General features: G+C 38.5%; 1 protein-coding gene across 2 annotated transcripts in view; it reads left to right on the top strand.

Moving 5' to 3' along the window:
* The window catches only part of Recql (RecQ helicase-like), a 33266-nt gene that overhangs the window by 887 nt on the left and 18442 nt on the right, over positions 1 to 13937 (top strand). Inside the window, exons 1-4 of one of the 2 annotated variants that reach the window (XM_005379058.2) lie at positions 6792 to 6983; positions 8271 to 8468; positions 9346 to 9525; positions 12827 to 12933. In XM_005379058.2, the coding sequence (XP_005379115.1) occupies positions 6941 to 6983; positions 8271 to 8468; positions 9346 to 9525; positions 12827 to 12933 (528 nt within the window). In that variant the 5' untranslated portion in view covers positions 6792 to 6940. Of the gene's footprint in view, positions 1 to 6791; positions 6984 to 8270; positions 8469 to 9345; positions 9526 to 12826; positions 12934 to 13937 lie in introns of those variants that run through there. The other variant, XM_013511493.1, reaches the window with a different exon arrangement.

The following is a 13937-nucleotide window of genomic DNA, read 5'->3' as shown; positions in this document are numbered from 1 at the left end:
TATTATTTTTTAACAAATTTTTAAAAATTGTCCATATTAGTTTATAATGTGATTTTTAAAACAATGTAAAAACTGAACAAAGATATATTGTTAAATTCTGTGTTATTAGTTTATTCTGCTTTAACCTGTGTACTGTTTTTGCTGTTTTGGAATGGCAGTATTAACTTACTTAACCTCTTAGGCTGTGTGCATTTTTAAAATGTAAATAATGGTGTATTGAACATATTTAAATCTAAATCTTTTTGTGCTTCTCTGAGTATATGGGGTGATCAAACTATATGCTGAATGCTTAAATAGAAGTTATAGTAAAAAGTACATTGCTATTAATCTCCCTCAAAATACTCCCCCTTTCTTCTAATATTTATGTCTTATCACTTCTTTTTTTTTTCTTTTTTGGTACCGGGAATCAAACTCAGGACTTTGTGCCTGCCAGGCAGGCACTGTGCCACTGAGCTATATCCCCAGCTCTTATCACTTCTTGAAGCAATTCTGGGAGTCTTTTTTGCCTGAGTGTCTTTATAAAGTATGATAAAAAGAAAAATATGGTAGATGCTGCTGCTGAGTGTCACCCAACAGAAAAATGGGCTTGTAGGAAGATTATAATATGTCTTTATCCACCTTATTCATCAGATCTGACATCCTGCGAGTTCTTGCTCTCTCCCAAAAGGACCAGGAAAAGCAAATGTTTTGAAGTGATTCAAGTCATCAAGGCAGCCCAATAGTGCAACTGAAAATAGGCACTTAAAACAGCTTCCAGAACTGCTTCAGAAAGTGGCAAGAATGATGGGATAAGTGTTTTCAAAGGCAGGGAATATTTTGAGAATTAATGACAATGTGTATTTTACTGTAATAAATTTTTAAAAATTTAAATATTGGTTGTATTTTTCAGTCACATTGTGTATTTCCTTAAGGTAAATTCCTGCAAGTGGAGTTATTTGAGATCTTTTTTTAAGTATAAAAGAAAAACGTGTATTATTTTACTTTCCTATGCAAATACTTGAGCATTTTGGTGTATTTTTGTCTATCTGTTTCTATAAACTTCATGAGATTGTAATGTACTTATGAAACAAGATCTTGCTATCTGTTAGGTTACCAGATGCTTAGCAGGGTAAGGAACTTACACCATGATAAATTTTCAGACTTTGGTATGGTATAATGAATATGGCCGTTGCTACATACTACTTCTACCAGTAGGGGAACAAGATAGGGTTCTTTTCAGATTTAGAAAAGAAAATGGTACTCTTGAATGTGGAATACTACCTATCATGAACAAGATGTACAAGTTTGCTATTTATTTACATATAAACATGAATGCATAATGACATAAGATTTTAGCTTTGTTTCATGATTCATTGTCACAGGCTGAAGGTTAGTAATAAATGGTAACAATTTAAATTATATTAAATGTTGACCCATCATGGCAAAAATGAGACTTTAAGAGGTGTTGCTCACCACAAACTCTGTTCAATATGGTCATTTAAAAAACGTCATGTTATTTTAGTAAAGAAAGCTTTAAACTTTATCAGTGAGATTTGACTTAGAAATAACTCAATAATTAAATAAATGTATTTTAAGAAGTTAATGGTTACCTCTTCTATTGTTCTACCCTGTTGTTGAACTGTAGTTGAAATGCCTCTTTGAAATTCACTTTGGTTTGTTGCTTTAGATTTGCTAGCTTCCCATGGGAGATAATTACATTCATTGTTAATTTCAGTTTGACAGAAGAGTACTATCTGTAAAGAATGAGATCTCCCATGTGTCTGCTATAAGTTTAGGAACACTGGAATGTGATACCCCTCAATAAACTCTTGAGATATAGTAGCAGTAATAAGCCCTATGATTTGTAGCTCCTTTCATTATAGATTGGTAAAATCATTTGTTTAACTTTTAAATTTCACATCCTATAGTGACGTGTGTTGTATAGGCCAGCATTAGAAATGGTATGATTCTAAATAAAACAATGTTAAAATACCCTGATTTATTACAACTAGTTGTACTTTTTTTGTTTGTTTGTTTTGAGACAGGGTTTTGCTATGCAGTTCAGGCTGGCCTTGAACTCATTTTATAGCCCAGGCTGGCCTCGAACTCTCACAGATCCTCCTGCCTTAGCCTTCTGAGTGCTGGGATTACAGTGTGTGCTATCATGCCCAGCTAGTTGTACTTTCTTATATTTTTAGTCCCTCAGGATTTTGTCTAAGGTACAATGTTGACATTGTTGCATGGGTTCACATTAATATTGTGTCAGGTAAAATTTGATCAGAGAATTGGAAACACCATGATAGTTAGAAAGGATATATATGATAGGGATTAATCTTAAGTGATACGGGAAGTGGTTAAACTTTCTCTGTGTGTGTTGTCTGTGTGTCTAGCACTGGGCCTGAAGTTAGCAGAGCTAGTGGGTGGGAAGAGAGGATGGATGTGGAATAGGGGAAGGAAGGACAAACTACTACCTCTGAAGAAGAATTAGTTTCTCACTAAAGCCAGTATTAGTCTCTCATTGCCTCTAATCTAATTTCCATGATGGAGGAGACCTGTACTTTACCATCTCGTTGCATACAGCCTGACACAGGGTTCAGAGAACCAGCAGAAGGGGGAGCCGGTAGTCTCTGGAGTTGCTGTCGACCCCACTGTTACCCCAAGGTTCTTTAGCAGCAGCTGGAGTTGCCAGTGAGGTCACCAGCTCCCATCCTGCACTGCCTTTCTTAATACGGAAACTATGTCTGCTGCTTCCCTCCTGCCTTCCAAATCTCTGAGAGAGTTCTTTTGTGCAACCCTAATCTAGAACTCTGCAGGGGCAAGCATCCTAGGAAACATAGTTCTAGCCAGCTGTTATAGCACAGAACCACCAGGCTCCACCTTGTGTGTGCTTGGACCTACACATTCCTTTTTTAGTCGTATTTAACTTCCAAGTAAAGGCAGTGGCAAAAATCACACTTCTGCTTATATGTAACTGTCCCTTGTACAACCAAGTACGTACTCATTGTCTCCCCAGAGGGGGATGCAAAATCTTGTCATTGATCTTTGATTGATGCTTATTCCTGTGTTTGCTGAATCATAGTTTTCTTGACAATCTTGAAATTTAAATCTTGACATATGAGGTTAACTACTAATAATGCATTTTACGTTAGATATTCAAACAAGAGGAAAGGGCCAAACAAAAACACTCCGCTCCTACAAATGTGGTATATATGCAAGTAACAAAATAAGAAAGAAAAACATACAGTTGTTATGGTTCTTGTTTCTAAACTGGCCATATGATCATAGCTTTTATTCTATAACTGCTTTCTTCAGCTAGCTATTCCATACCTTTTCCCCTCAGCAAGCACCTCAGCTGGTTATGGGTTCTTGCTGGGTATAGATTTACCATAGCTGTTTGCTTATATTTGGTTGTTGTAATTTTCCAGTTACCTTAATCACAGGACATAGGAATGGTCAGAGGTATCCTAGAGGATCCCTTACGTTTCAGAGGAAGTCCTTCTGACCTCTGTAGTGTCATAGCAATCCTGTTTCCCCTTGATAATCAGGGTCACCGGCCCCAGCCAGCACAGTGATCTTCTTTATTGATTTCTTGATCTGAGCAACCCTAAGTGGCCAGGTGACACTCAGCTTCCAGTCTGATAGAACTATTGCCTTTTCCTCTGGTAGAAGCATTGCTTCCTTGATAAGTAGAAAGTCGGACTAACAAAGTCCAAAATTTTGCAGATGAGCAGCAAAAATTTGGATTTTGCTGGCAATAAAATGGCAAGTGAATGAGGGCAATAATAACAGGAGCTACCCCCACTTCCCCCCTTACATTCCAGGCCTATGAATGGTTTTAGTCGTTTAGTTTTGGATAGTGCCAGCACATCCTGCAAATCTGTGCATCAAACTTGCACCTTTTGCCTTTCTCAGTCCAACAGTAAGGAAGTAGTTACAGAGGACCCCCAAACTGACAAGGAGGAGGTGGGGTAGCGGTCCTCAAACATTTGGACCCCTTGCTTGTTCCTGCCTTTCCCCAGAACCTACTTGAACTCACTTTTGCCTGAACCACTTCCATTACGATGATGGCAGTCTGCCTTATAAGTTGATGAACCAGATGATTTCTTCTTCACAATAGGCAGCACAAGTCACATGGTAATTTAGTCTTTGGTGAGACTCAGGAGCACGCCCGTTGTTTCTAAAAGGAGGATAGTTGTGATCTGTAGAGCTTAGCGTAGCTTTGCCCCAAATCCTGATTCTGTGTTGTGACTCACCTGTATACCAGAGGTGTCACCTAATATCCCTGCTTGTCACAGACTTTTTAGTCACCATTGGGTCTGTTGGACATCTGCTCTGATGGTAAGAAAGGATTTATAGCAGCAGTGCCTGTATTTCAGGGGCCTGCTCAGAATGGGCAGCCTCTTGAGTTACTTGGCAAATGAAGTATTTGTTGTTTCTCAAGTCCAAATAATCTTGTTGGGCTTTGCATGCCTTTCTTAGTAATAAGAAAGGGCAGATGTGGAAACTTGTCCTTCACCTTGCGAGGATGTTTCAACCTGTCCCACACCCTTGGGCTCCTAGAAATTTCACCAGAGTAGCAAGCCTCTGAGTTTTTATGGCACTTGTTTTCCGTCTCTGACGTGTTTATGGTAATAGATTTGTATAGAGTAGCTGTTTCTGCTGTTTCTTGCTCAGCAAGTCAGATAAGCCTGATGTCATCAGTGTAGTGAGCCAGGGTGATGTCTGGTGGATTGAGGAGACAGTCAGGATCCCTGCAGGTTAGAATATGACTGAAGTGCTGGTGAAGCTCTGAGATGGGATAGTGAAGGTATATTGCGGGCCCTGCAAACTTCCTCGGGTGGTCTTTTGCAACAGTTGTAAAGGTATAGAGAGTAAAGCATTCAGCAGATGAAGAGCCATGACATGTTAGGAGATACCTTGTGTTCATAAATAAAATCACACATGAAACAGCAGTTGATTTTGGAGCCACAGTGTTACTGATATTCTATAATTCTCTGTCATCTTCTAGGATCTATTTGTCTTCTTCACAGGCAGCACAAGTTGAATGGAGATGTGTTCTTTCAAGTTGTTGATGTGAATGACAAATCTCTGTAAACCCTACAGAAATGCAGTAATGGTTTGGTGTAATGTGTTGGTAGATAAAGGCAGTTTTACTGGCTTCCACTTGACCTCTTCTACCCATAGTAGCCCTCATATGGGCCAGGATATCAGTGTATGGGTTCTGCTACTTGGTGTGTGTATTTTCGAATTTTACATTATGGGACAATAACCACACAGTGAGAGAGATGACCCTCTGAGCCCTTTGCATGCCAGATCTGAACCAAAGTTGCTGACTTATGTAAAGTCCAATCCATATTCTGACTGGTGGGTCACAGTGACATTATGGTTCTTCTATAGTTAGCATCAATGCCAGTACTAATGTTCAGTAATTTCAAAGTCATTTTTCTTTTTCCCAAAGCATAGTTACCCTGCCATATTTCTCTGTAGAAGACTAATGGGAAGATTTACCACATAAATTTTTAGCTGTATCTTCTTTTCTCAAGGTGGCCCAATCTTGACTTTATTCATGTGTTTCTGGTCCTATGAATTTATTCAACTTTGAAAGTTGGTGGAAGGACTGTGACTGTGTCACCATGATTCAAATCAGACTCTTTACTAGAATCAGAGCCATCTGTAGGATTAGCAATCCCTTATAATACAGTAAGGGCCATTATAGGTATTTCAGGAGAGAGGAGATAGTTCCAGATGGGGGAGGCAGGGGAAAAGTGATTTGGGAAAACTTAGTGGTTCAAGTCCCTTGCTTCTTTGGAGTCTACTCTTACATTTTCATCCCAATTTTTGTTATATTCCTTCCCAGTCCCCTTGATGTAACATGAAATTTGTTGGGAGGTTGCGAATTCAATTCACATCATAATTCAGCCACCTGTAGGATTTAGATTTAGGATTAATTTTTCAGAAATCTTGGCCCTGTAGTTTTAGGCAATAAAAGTTTCTTTCAGGACAACCATAGAAACTTTAAGGACCCTGTCTTGGTCACTTTTCTGTCATTGCTGAGACAAAATACCTGATACCCAGAATTAAGGAAGGAAAGGTTTTATTTAGCTCACAGTTTGTGGAGGTTTCAGTCCATACTTGGCTGGCTCCAAGGCAGAGTGGCACATGGCAGAGGGCAACTATTCATGGCAGTGGAAAATAGCAAAAGCACCAAGAGCAAAAGGGAGGAGATGACAGAGGCAAGCAGCTTCTTTCCCTCCTTTACATTGTGTGCAAACTGCCTGCCCCAAGGCAGGCATAGCACTGACATTCATAATCCCAACGCTGGACCATGAATCAATCATGAACTCTGGAAGCCCACCTCATGACTGCATGCGGCTTTTGGGGGACATCCACACACAAACTGTAAAAGTTGCTTAATAAAGATTGTGCATTTTCCCCTTCAGATTGTCTGCATACATAAAAGCAACCATCCAACTCCATAATTTTCACTAGAATGTTCTGTAACAGCAAACATTTGATCACCTAGAGCCTTGCCTTCCTTACATAACTTAATTTACTGATGTCTGCAGAATATTATCGAGATACCTTTTCCTACTGCATGCCACGTAACAGCTATGTCCCCCTTACCTGGGGAAAAAGGGTCTTTAATGCTCTTAAATCTAGTCAGATCAGAGAGTCAATTTGAAGTGGCCCAACAGCAGTTCAGAGACCCCATTAAATTTCTGTCATAAGGATCACGATGCTTGGGATACTTAGGTGGTACTTAGGATTTACTCCAATGAGAAGGTTTATTAGGAGTATTATAAGAGGTTTTTTCTAGGGATCAGTCCTTATGTGATCAATCATGGAGCTGGTTAGGCAGCTTTCTCTGGTCAGCAGCGGCCGCAGTGAGCAAGACTGATGTCAAGTATGCATGAGTTTCCCTGTGGGATAAGCTGGAACCCGCAAGGACAAGCTGGATCAAATGGAGACAATGCGGTACCTATTGGTTCCTCACTGGGACTTGGGTCAGTATGTTATCCCTTCCCCAGGGCTTTGAGTTCCAGGATGGTGGGATCCTGTTGAAGAGCTGGTACCTTTGATGCAGAAAATTGCTAACAAACCTAACCAAAGATTCAGAGAAGCCAAGAAGCTGTGGGCTAACTTGCTGCCCCAAGGAGATTTAGCAGGGGCTGGAGGAACTGGCTTTTGCGCCATTCCAATAAGGTGAACCAACAGATGTCTGCCAGTGAGTATGAGCTGCAGTAGTATCTGACTGTGTGCCAGTCATCCCCATGGAAACGTGGCTGCTGCCTCAGTTCCACCTTTTCCATCCTTCAGGGGTCACTTGTGGCCACACCCAGCCCAGAATCATGCAGAGCAGTGAATTTGGGCAGGTGGTACAACACAAAGCCATGACTATATCCTATTTTAATTCCACAGTAAAAGTTCATCTTAGGAAGTGGCATTGTGACTGATTAGTGCAGACAACTGCGTTGGGAAGCACCAGCCTATAGTTTTCCTAGTTTCCATTGTTGTCAAAACAAATCTCATCTGGACTTTAATACTTGGGTTGATTAGGGTCATACCTTGAGGCTTCTTTATAAGTTAATTCTGATGAAGTTGTATTACCAGCTCCAGTAGCACAGATTTTGTTTACTTGTTACATCATCTTGTTTATAATTAGCAGCTCTTTACCTTGACACCATAACGGGCAAAATATAAATGTGTTCATGGAACGGTAGCGAAATAATTAGGGGGCTAATTTCATTTTGCTTCACAGTCCGGTCACCTTGTGTAGATGACTTAGGAGATTGTTGGACCACTGCTCTGTGACATAATAAAAATAGTAACTATGATTTATTAAGTTTTTAATCCAATACTTTGTCAAGAACTTTCAATGTGTTAGCACACTTAATTTTTTCTAATATCATGAAAGTTAGGTACTGCCCGCATTTTATGAGAGGAAACTGAGAGAGGTGAGTATCTGGCCTGAGATCCTCAGCAGGTAGAAGGCAAACCCGAGATTGGACCCCAGCCTGTGTACCTTCAAAATATACAGTCTTGAAGGTACACAGTCTTGGGGCTGGGGATTTAGCTCAGCGGCAAAAGCGCCTGCCTGGCAAGCGCAAGGTCGTGAGTTCAGTTCCTGGTCCCGGAGAAAAACCAAAAAAACCCCCAAAAAACCAAAATATACAGTCTTTACCACTCGCTAAACTATTGTGTTTCTATGCAAAGAACATCAAGCAATCAATAGGAAACTCGAAATTGTGATTAACTGTGGGCAGTCATGGTTTCTCCTCCGTGCCCCGTAGCTCTAACCGAGGAACTGGATTCTGTGAGCAGTGAACTACATGCAGTAGATATTCAAATTCAAGAACTTATGGAAAGGCAGCAGGAGCTTCTTCGGAAAAAATCAGCCCTAACAAAGAAAATAAAGCAGTGTTTAGAGAATTCAGATGCTGGGGCCAGCAGAGAGTGTGATTCTTCACCAGCGGCTTGGGATAAAGAAGGTTTGCTTTTTCTTTTTTCTCGGCTAGTTTTGTGTGTTCTGTCTTTTTTAAAAACTAGAATTTAGATCATTCTGCCTGGGTCTGTGCTTTCTAGCAGGCTTAGAGGTGAAACTGCCGTTCTTTCATTGGAGTGGAAAACTTGGAGGCAGCCCTTTCTTTGCCCACATTCTGTGATTTTTAAATTGAGCATTTATTATTTGGGCTTTATTTTTTTCCCAAAGGAGTTTTAACAACATTGATCCATGCTTGCAAAATAAGATATTTATCGCAGCTAAATTTTCTAAGTTTTAACTAAAAAAAAAAAACACCGAAATTATTCACACACCTTGCCAAAGCCTTGCTTATTTTCCTGCCATAGTGAACAAACCATTCTTGATTAATTCAAAATCTTTAATGCAGCATTATGTTTATCATTTATTATAACAGAATACTATAACTCTAAAAGGAGTTGTGGTTCTATTTTGAGAATTTTTCCCAGTGACTGACTTTTAAATACAAGGTAGTTACAGCAAACACTCCAGATATTGGTTAAGATGTTTTAGTTTTTTATGGTAGTAGACATTTCCTGATCAGCATTCAGGTTGTTCTTCAAATACCTCACTGAACACTTTCCTCTTCTGTTTGCATGAATTTTCAACTGGCAAATGTTTCCTTTTTTATATTCTGTTTCTTAATATATCATTTAATTTGCTTAGTTTAGTGAGTTGCACTAACCTCAAAATTATTATTACCAAAATTTAATATTAGGGTTTGTCAATATTAAACATCTTAAGTACGTGTGTCTGAGTTTTATATGCCGTAAAAGCAGTCAGTTATGTTTGTGACTCCCTTGTAATCCTGATAATGCCCATATTTTTAACTTGTGTTTTCTCTCTAGATTTTCCATGGTCTGATACAGTTAATCATGTTTTGCAAAATGTCTTCAAACTTCAGAAGTTCAGACCACTTCAGCTTGAAACTATTAATGTAACAATGGCTGGAGAGGAGATATTTCTTGTTATGCCTACAGGAGGTGGGAAGAGCTTATGTTACCAGTTACCAGCATTATGTTCAGATGGTAAGTATTTGTAAGAGGGACTTTTAAGTTGAAATGATTTTTCTAATATTTTAAAATCCTTTTCAAACACAGTCCCAATTTAACTTGTAAAAATCAAGTGTATTTTTGTTTTATTTGTCTCTATATTAATAGAAGTTAGTTACATACTGAAGTACGTTATACTGGAGAAAGAACTTATTTAGAAATGGGGATAAAGAGAAAATGATGGATTCAATTTGGCACATACAAATATGTGATGCCTCAAAGACATCCAGGTGGTACTACCTAGGGGACGAAGAATATTTGGTCTTAAGCTTGGGTGTGAGAGATCGAAGTTACATGACTTAGAGGCTGTTAGTGTGAAGATAGCATTAAAGCCATGAGAGTGAAGTATTTCATTTTTTTATGTTAAGCAAATAGCAGTAGTTTGGAAGTGGGTAAGAGTTAAAAATGTGGAGCTTGTCAGCACGGCGCACTCTTTGGAAAAGAATGAGAAAGAAGAGAAGGTGTTGTAAATTAGCTGCCGTTTGAGGTCTTATAAGAAAATGGCTCAGACTCGGTGTCTTATAAGCCATGGCAGTTTAGTGCTCACAGTTTCGGCATCTGGGAAGTCCAGGATCAAGGACCAGCACGTTCGGTGTCTCACAAGGGCCTATTGAGATGACATCGTGCTGTATCTTCACAGAAAGGGCCTCCTTTCCATCTCTTTCAAGGGCATTAATCATATTCCTAACGGGCCTCACATCATTACTTCATCATGTTCCAAAGGCCTTGCCTTTTAATACTATCCCATTAGGAATTTGGTTCCAGTCAAAGAATTTCGGGGGTGGACACCAACACTCAGACCATAGAAAGTACCTACGGTTTTTCAAAAGGTGAGAAAGATTTGACCACGTTAAATGCAATGAGCAAAATGTTGGAAATGAGAGAGAAGGTGAAAATATAGGAGAGATAATAATTGAGTGGCCAGAAGCCCTGGTAAGTTCATAATTTGTATATGTGTTTTTAAATATCTGCCTTCTGTCAGGTTATTGTAAGGAACAAACTGCAGAAATGTAAAGCCATATAATTTTTATAATTTAGAATATATCTTATAATTATAAACAATCTCAGTTACGAGAGAGGGGGCATATTATGATCTTCAGTCAAATTGTTTGCATATTTCTACTTAGACTAAATTAGTATGGTACAAAAAGGAGAATACTCATGCAACTAACATTCTTAATTATAAGGTTGGTTGTTTTCGTTTGGAAAGTTTTGGGATAATTTTTCCCTGATGTAACTGTTTAATATTTGACCTGATTTCTATTAATTTGCCAAGAGTACAAATAATGATTTTAAAAATGATAGTGAATTAATCACTAAAAATGTTTAAATCTATGTTTATTTTTATAGGACTGAATAAGGTACAAAGTTCTGTTTAGTCTTATATTTGCTTAGTAGCTTATACTCATCTTGTACCTTAGTTACTTCCTCATTACTGGGACAAAATAACTGCAGCCACAGATTAATTAATTAATTAATTTTACTTTAAAGGGAAAAGAACAAAAACAAAATAATAAAAGCAATGACAAAAAGCAACACAAAACAATAAAAAGATACAGAATTTCAAAACAAGATGGTAAGAAATCAACAATGGTTGTTGCATTACTTATTGTTATCTTCCAAGTAGTTGCTCATATTACCAGATACAGGTATGCAATATTGATCAAACAATTAACATTAACTGCTCCTTTCAATAAACCAGTAGATATTAGTAATACAATTATCCTAGCTATCTTGTGTGTATGTGTACATATATATGTATATATATATATATATATATTCCTTTTTTTCTTTTTTCTTTTTCTCTTTTTCTTTCTTTCTTTTTTTTCTCTTTTCCCTCATCCCAGTTGTTCTTTCCCATTGAGCAGTTTCTTTCCCTTTCACAATATCTTTTGTACCTTTCAGATTTTTTTTACTCTTTCAGGTTCTTATACTAGGGAGACAATATGGTGTTTACATATGTGGGTCGTGATTTATTTCACTTATGAGTGTGGTCTCGAGTTGTATCCATTTACCTATAAAAGCCTCTAGTTTATTTTTCTTTATAGCTGAGTAATAATTGTATAAAAATACCACATCTGTTTTATCCATTCCTCAGTGGATGGGCATCTGGGTTGTTTCCAAGATTGTGCTAAGACAAATTGTGCTGCTATAAACCTGGGTGCATATATATCACTGTGGTATGATGTTTTTAATTCTTCTGGGAAAATACCCGAAGGAAATAGCTGGGTTAAATGAGGCCTCTAATCCTAATTTTTTGAGGAATCTCCAGACTGATTTCCAGAGTGGTTGCACCAGTCTACATTGCCATCAACAGTGAAGAAGGGTTCCTTTTTTCCACAGGGCCCCTCCAACATTTATTACTGGTTGATGTCTTGATGACAGCCATTCTTTGTGGGGTGAGATGAAGTCTCAGAGTTGTTTCAATTTGCATCTCTCGAATGACCAATGATGTGGAACTTTTTTTTTCATGTATTTATTTGCCCTTTGTATTTCTTCATTTGAGAAGTGTGTATTCATCTCAGGTGGCATCCACAAATTAAAGGAAGAAAGGTTTATTTTAACTTACAGTCGGTGGAGGTGCCAGTCCTAAGGTAGGGTGGCAGGGGATAGGGGCATGAGAAGAGAAGGGCAGGGCAGGCAGGACACAGTGAAACAGTGAACCTTCCTTTTCCTTTTCTTCCATCCAGGCTGTAATCCTGTTAGTTTGTGCCGCCCATACCTGGCATTCCCATTATCCACACCTTGAACTATGCTGAACCAGTCAGTGGACTAATTCAGTTATCACATACCTTTAATCTGTATTCACACATCCTAGATCCAGCCACCTCTGAGGAAACTCACATATGAGTGCATGAGGCTTTGGAGGGACATCTAAAGAGAAGCCAAAGACGCTTTGTTTGTCACCTACTCTTTTTTTTTTTTTTTAATTTTTGTTTTGAGACAGTGTCTTGCTATGTAGTTCAGCCTAGCCTTGAACTCACTGTGTAGCCCAGGCTGTCATTCAACTCACGGCAGTCCTCCTGCCTCGGCCTCCCAAGTGCTGGGATCAAAGGCATGGACCTCTATAGCTGGCCCATTTATTCATATCTAGCTCACTTATTAGTGAGGGTAAGAAATAGGCAGTGTATTGTTAAAACTGTATTGAAAATTTTCTGAATTGTATAATCCTGAATTGTAACTTGTATAATTCCTACAAGTTACAGTAAAGAAGGTGAATGGTCACGGCTCATTCTGTTGGTGGTATAAAGTTTAAGGTAGATTTTTTCTTTTTTAGGTTTTACACTTGTGATCTGCCCACTGATCTCTCTTATGGAAGACCAATTAATGGTTTTAAAACAATTAGGAATTTCAGCTACCATGTTAAGTGCTTCTAGTTCTAAGGTATGAATTCTGTTTTATTTTTCTTTTTAAAAAATTTAAACTCTTGACTGAAATAGGAGTCATACCTGCAATCGAGTTGCCTGTAAAATCATAAACTATTAAGTATTTATATCAGGAGTTACAAATTACTCTTCATGGGCCAGTTTGTGCCCACTGTCTATTTTTTATGGCCCATGAGCTAAGAATGGTTTTTATATTTTTAAATGGGTAAAAGCAATGTTTAAAGGTGTGGTATTGTGTGAAATGCGAAATTGTATGGAATTTATGTTTCAGTGTCTGTAGATGTTATTGGAACACAGCCATGCCCATACACTGTTGTCTGTTGCTGCTTTCATACCATAACGGCAGAGCTGAGTAGTGATAGAGACCTTATAGCCCACAAAACATAGTATTTATTATCTGGCACTGTACAGGAAACATTTGCCTATATATTTTGTATTATGTTTTAAAATAACAATGTGCCAAGGGTATAGCTGAGTGGCATAAGCATCTGCCTGGCAAGTGCAAGGTCCTGAGTTCTATTCCCAGTACCCACCCCGCAAAAATAAATACCATAAAATAAAATAGAAAGGCCGGGTATGATGGTGCATGTCTGTAGTCCCAGCACTCGAGAGACTAAGGCAGGAGGGTTGTCACGAGTTCGAGGTCATAGCGAGTTCCAGGCTAGCCTGAATTGCATAGTAAGAGCCTGTCTAAAAAAAAAAAAAAAAAATTAAAATAGAACGGAAAAATTTCAAACTGTGCCGTCTAGTTAAATACGAAAAACGAATTACAACAAAGGCACACTATACTCGTGAGATTTCTGTTGTTTGGAAATGGACTGTCTCACCCGTATGTGTGGAATGGAGCATTTTGCGGCTAGTTTTCTTTTTTAAAAAGATAAAGAAGGTCAGACATGGTGGTGTACACTTGTAATTCCAGCACTCAGGAGGCTGAGGCAGGAGGATTGCCATGAGTTCAAGGCCAGCCTGAGCTATATAGTGAGAGCCTGTATCAAAAAGCCA

The sequence above is a fragment of the Chinchilla lanigera genome, unplaced genomic scaffold, assembly GCF_000276665.1.
Source record: "Chinchilla lanigera isolate Chin_1 unplaced genomic scaffold, ChiLan1.0 scaffold00012, whole genome shotgun sequence".
Taxonomy (NCBI): Eukaryota; Metazoa; Chordata; class Mammalia; order Rodentia; family Chinchillidae; genus Chinchilla; species Chinchilla lanigera.
Note: the sequence above shows the minus strand (reverse complement) of the source record. Positions and strands in the feature narration are given on the sequence as shown.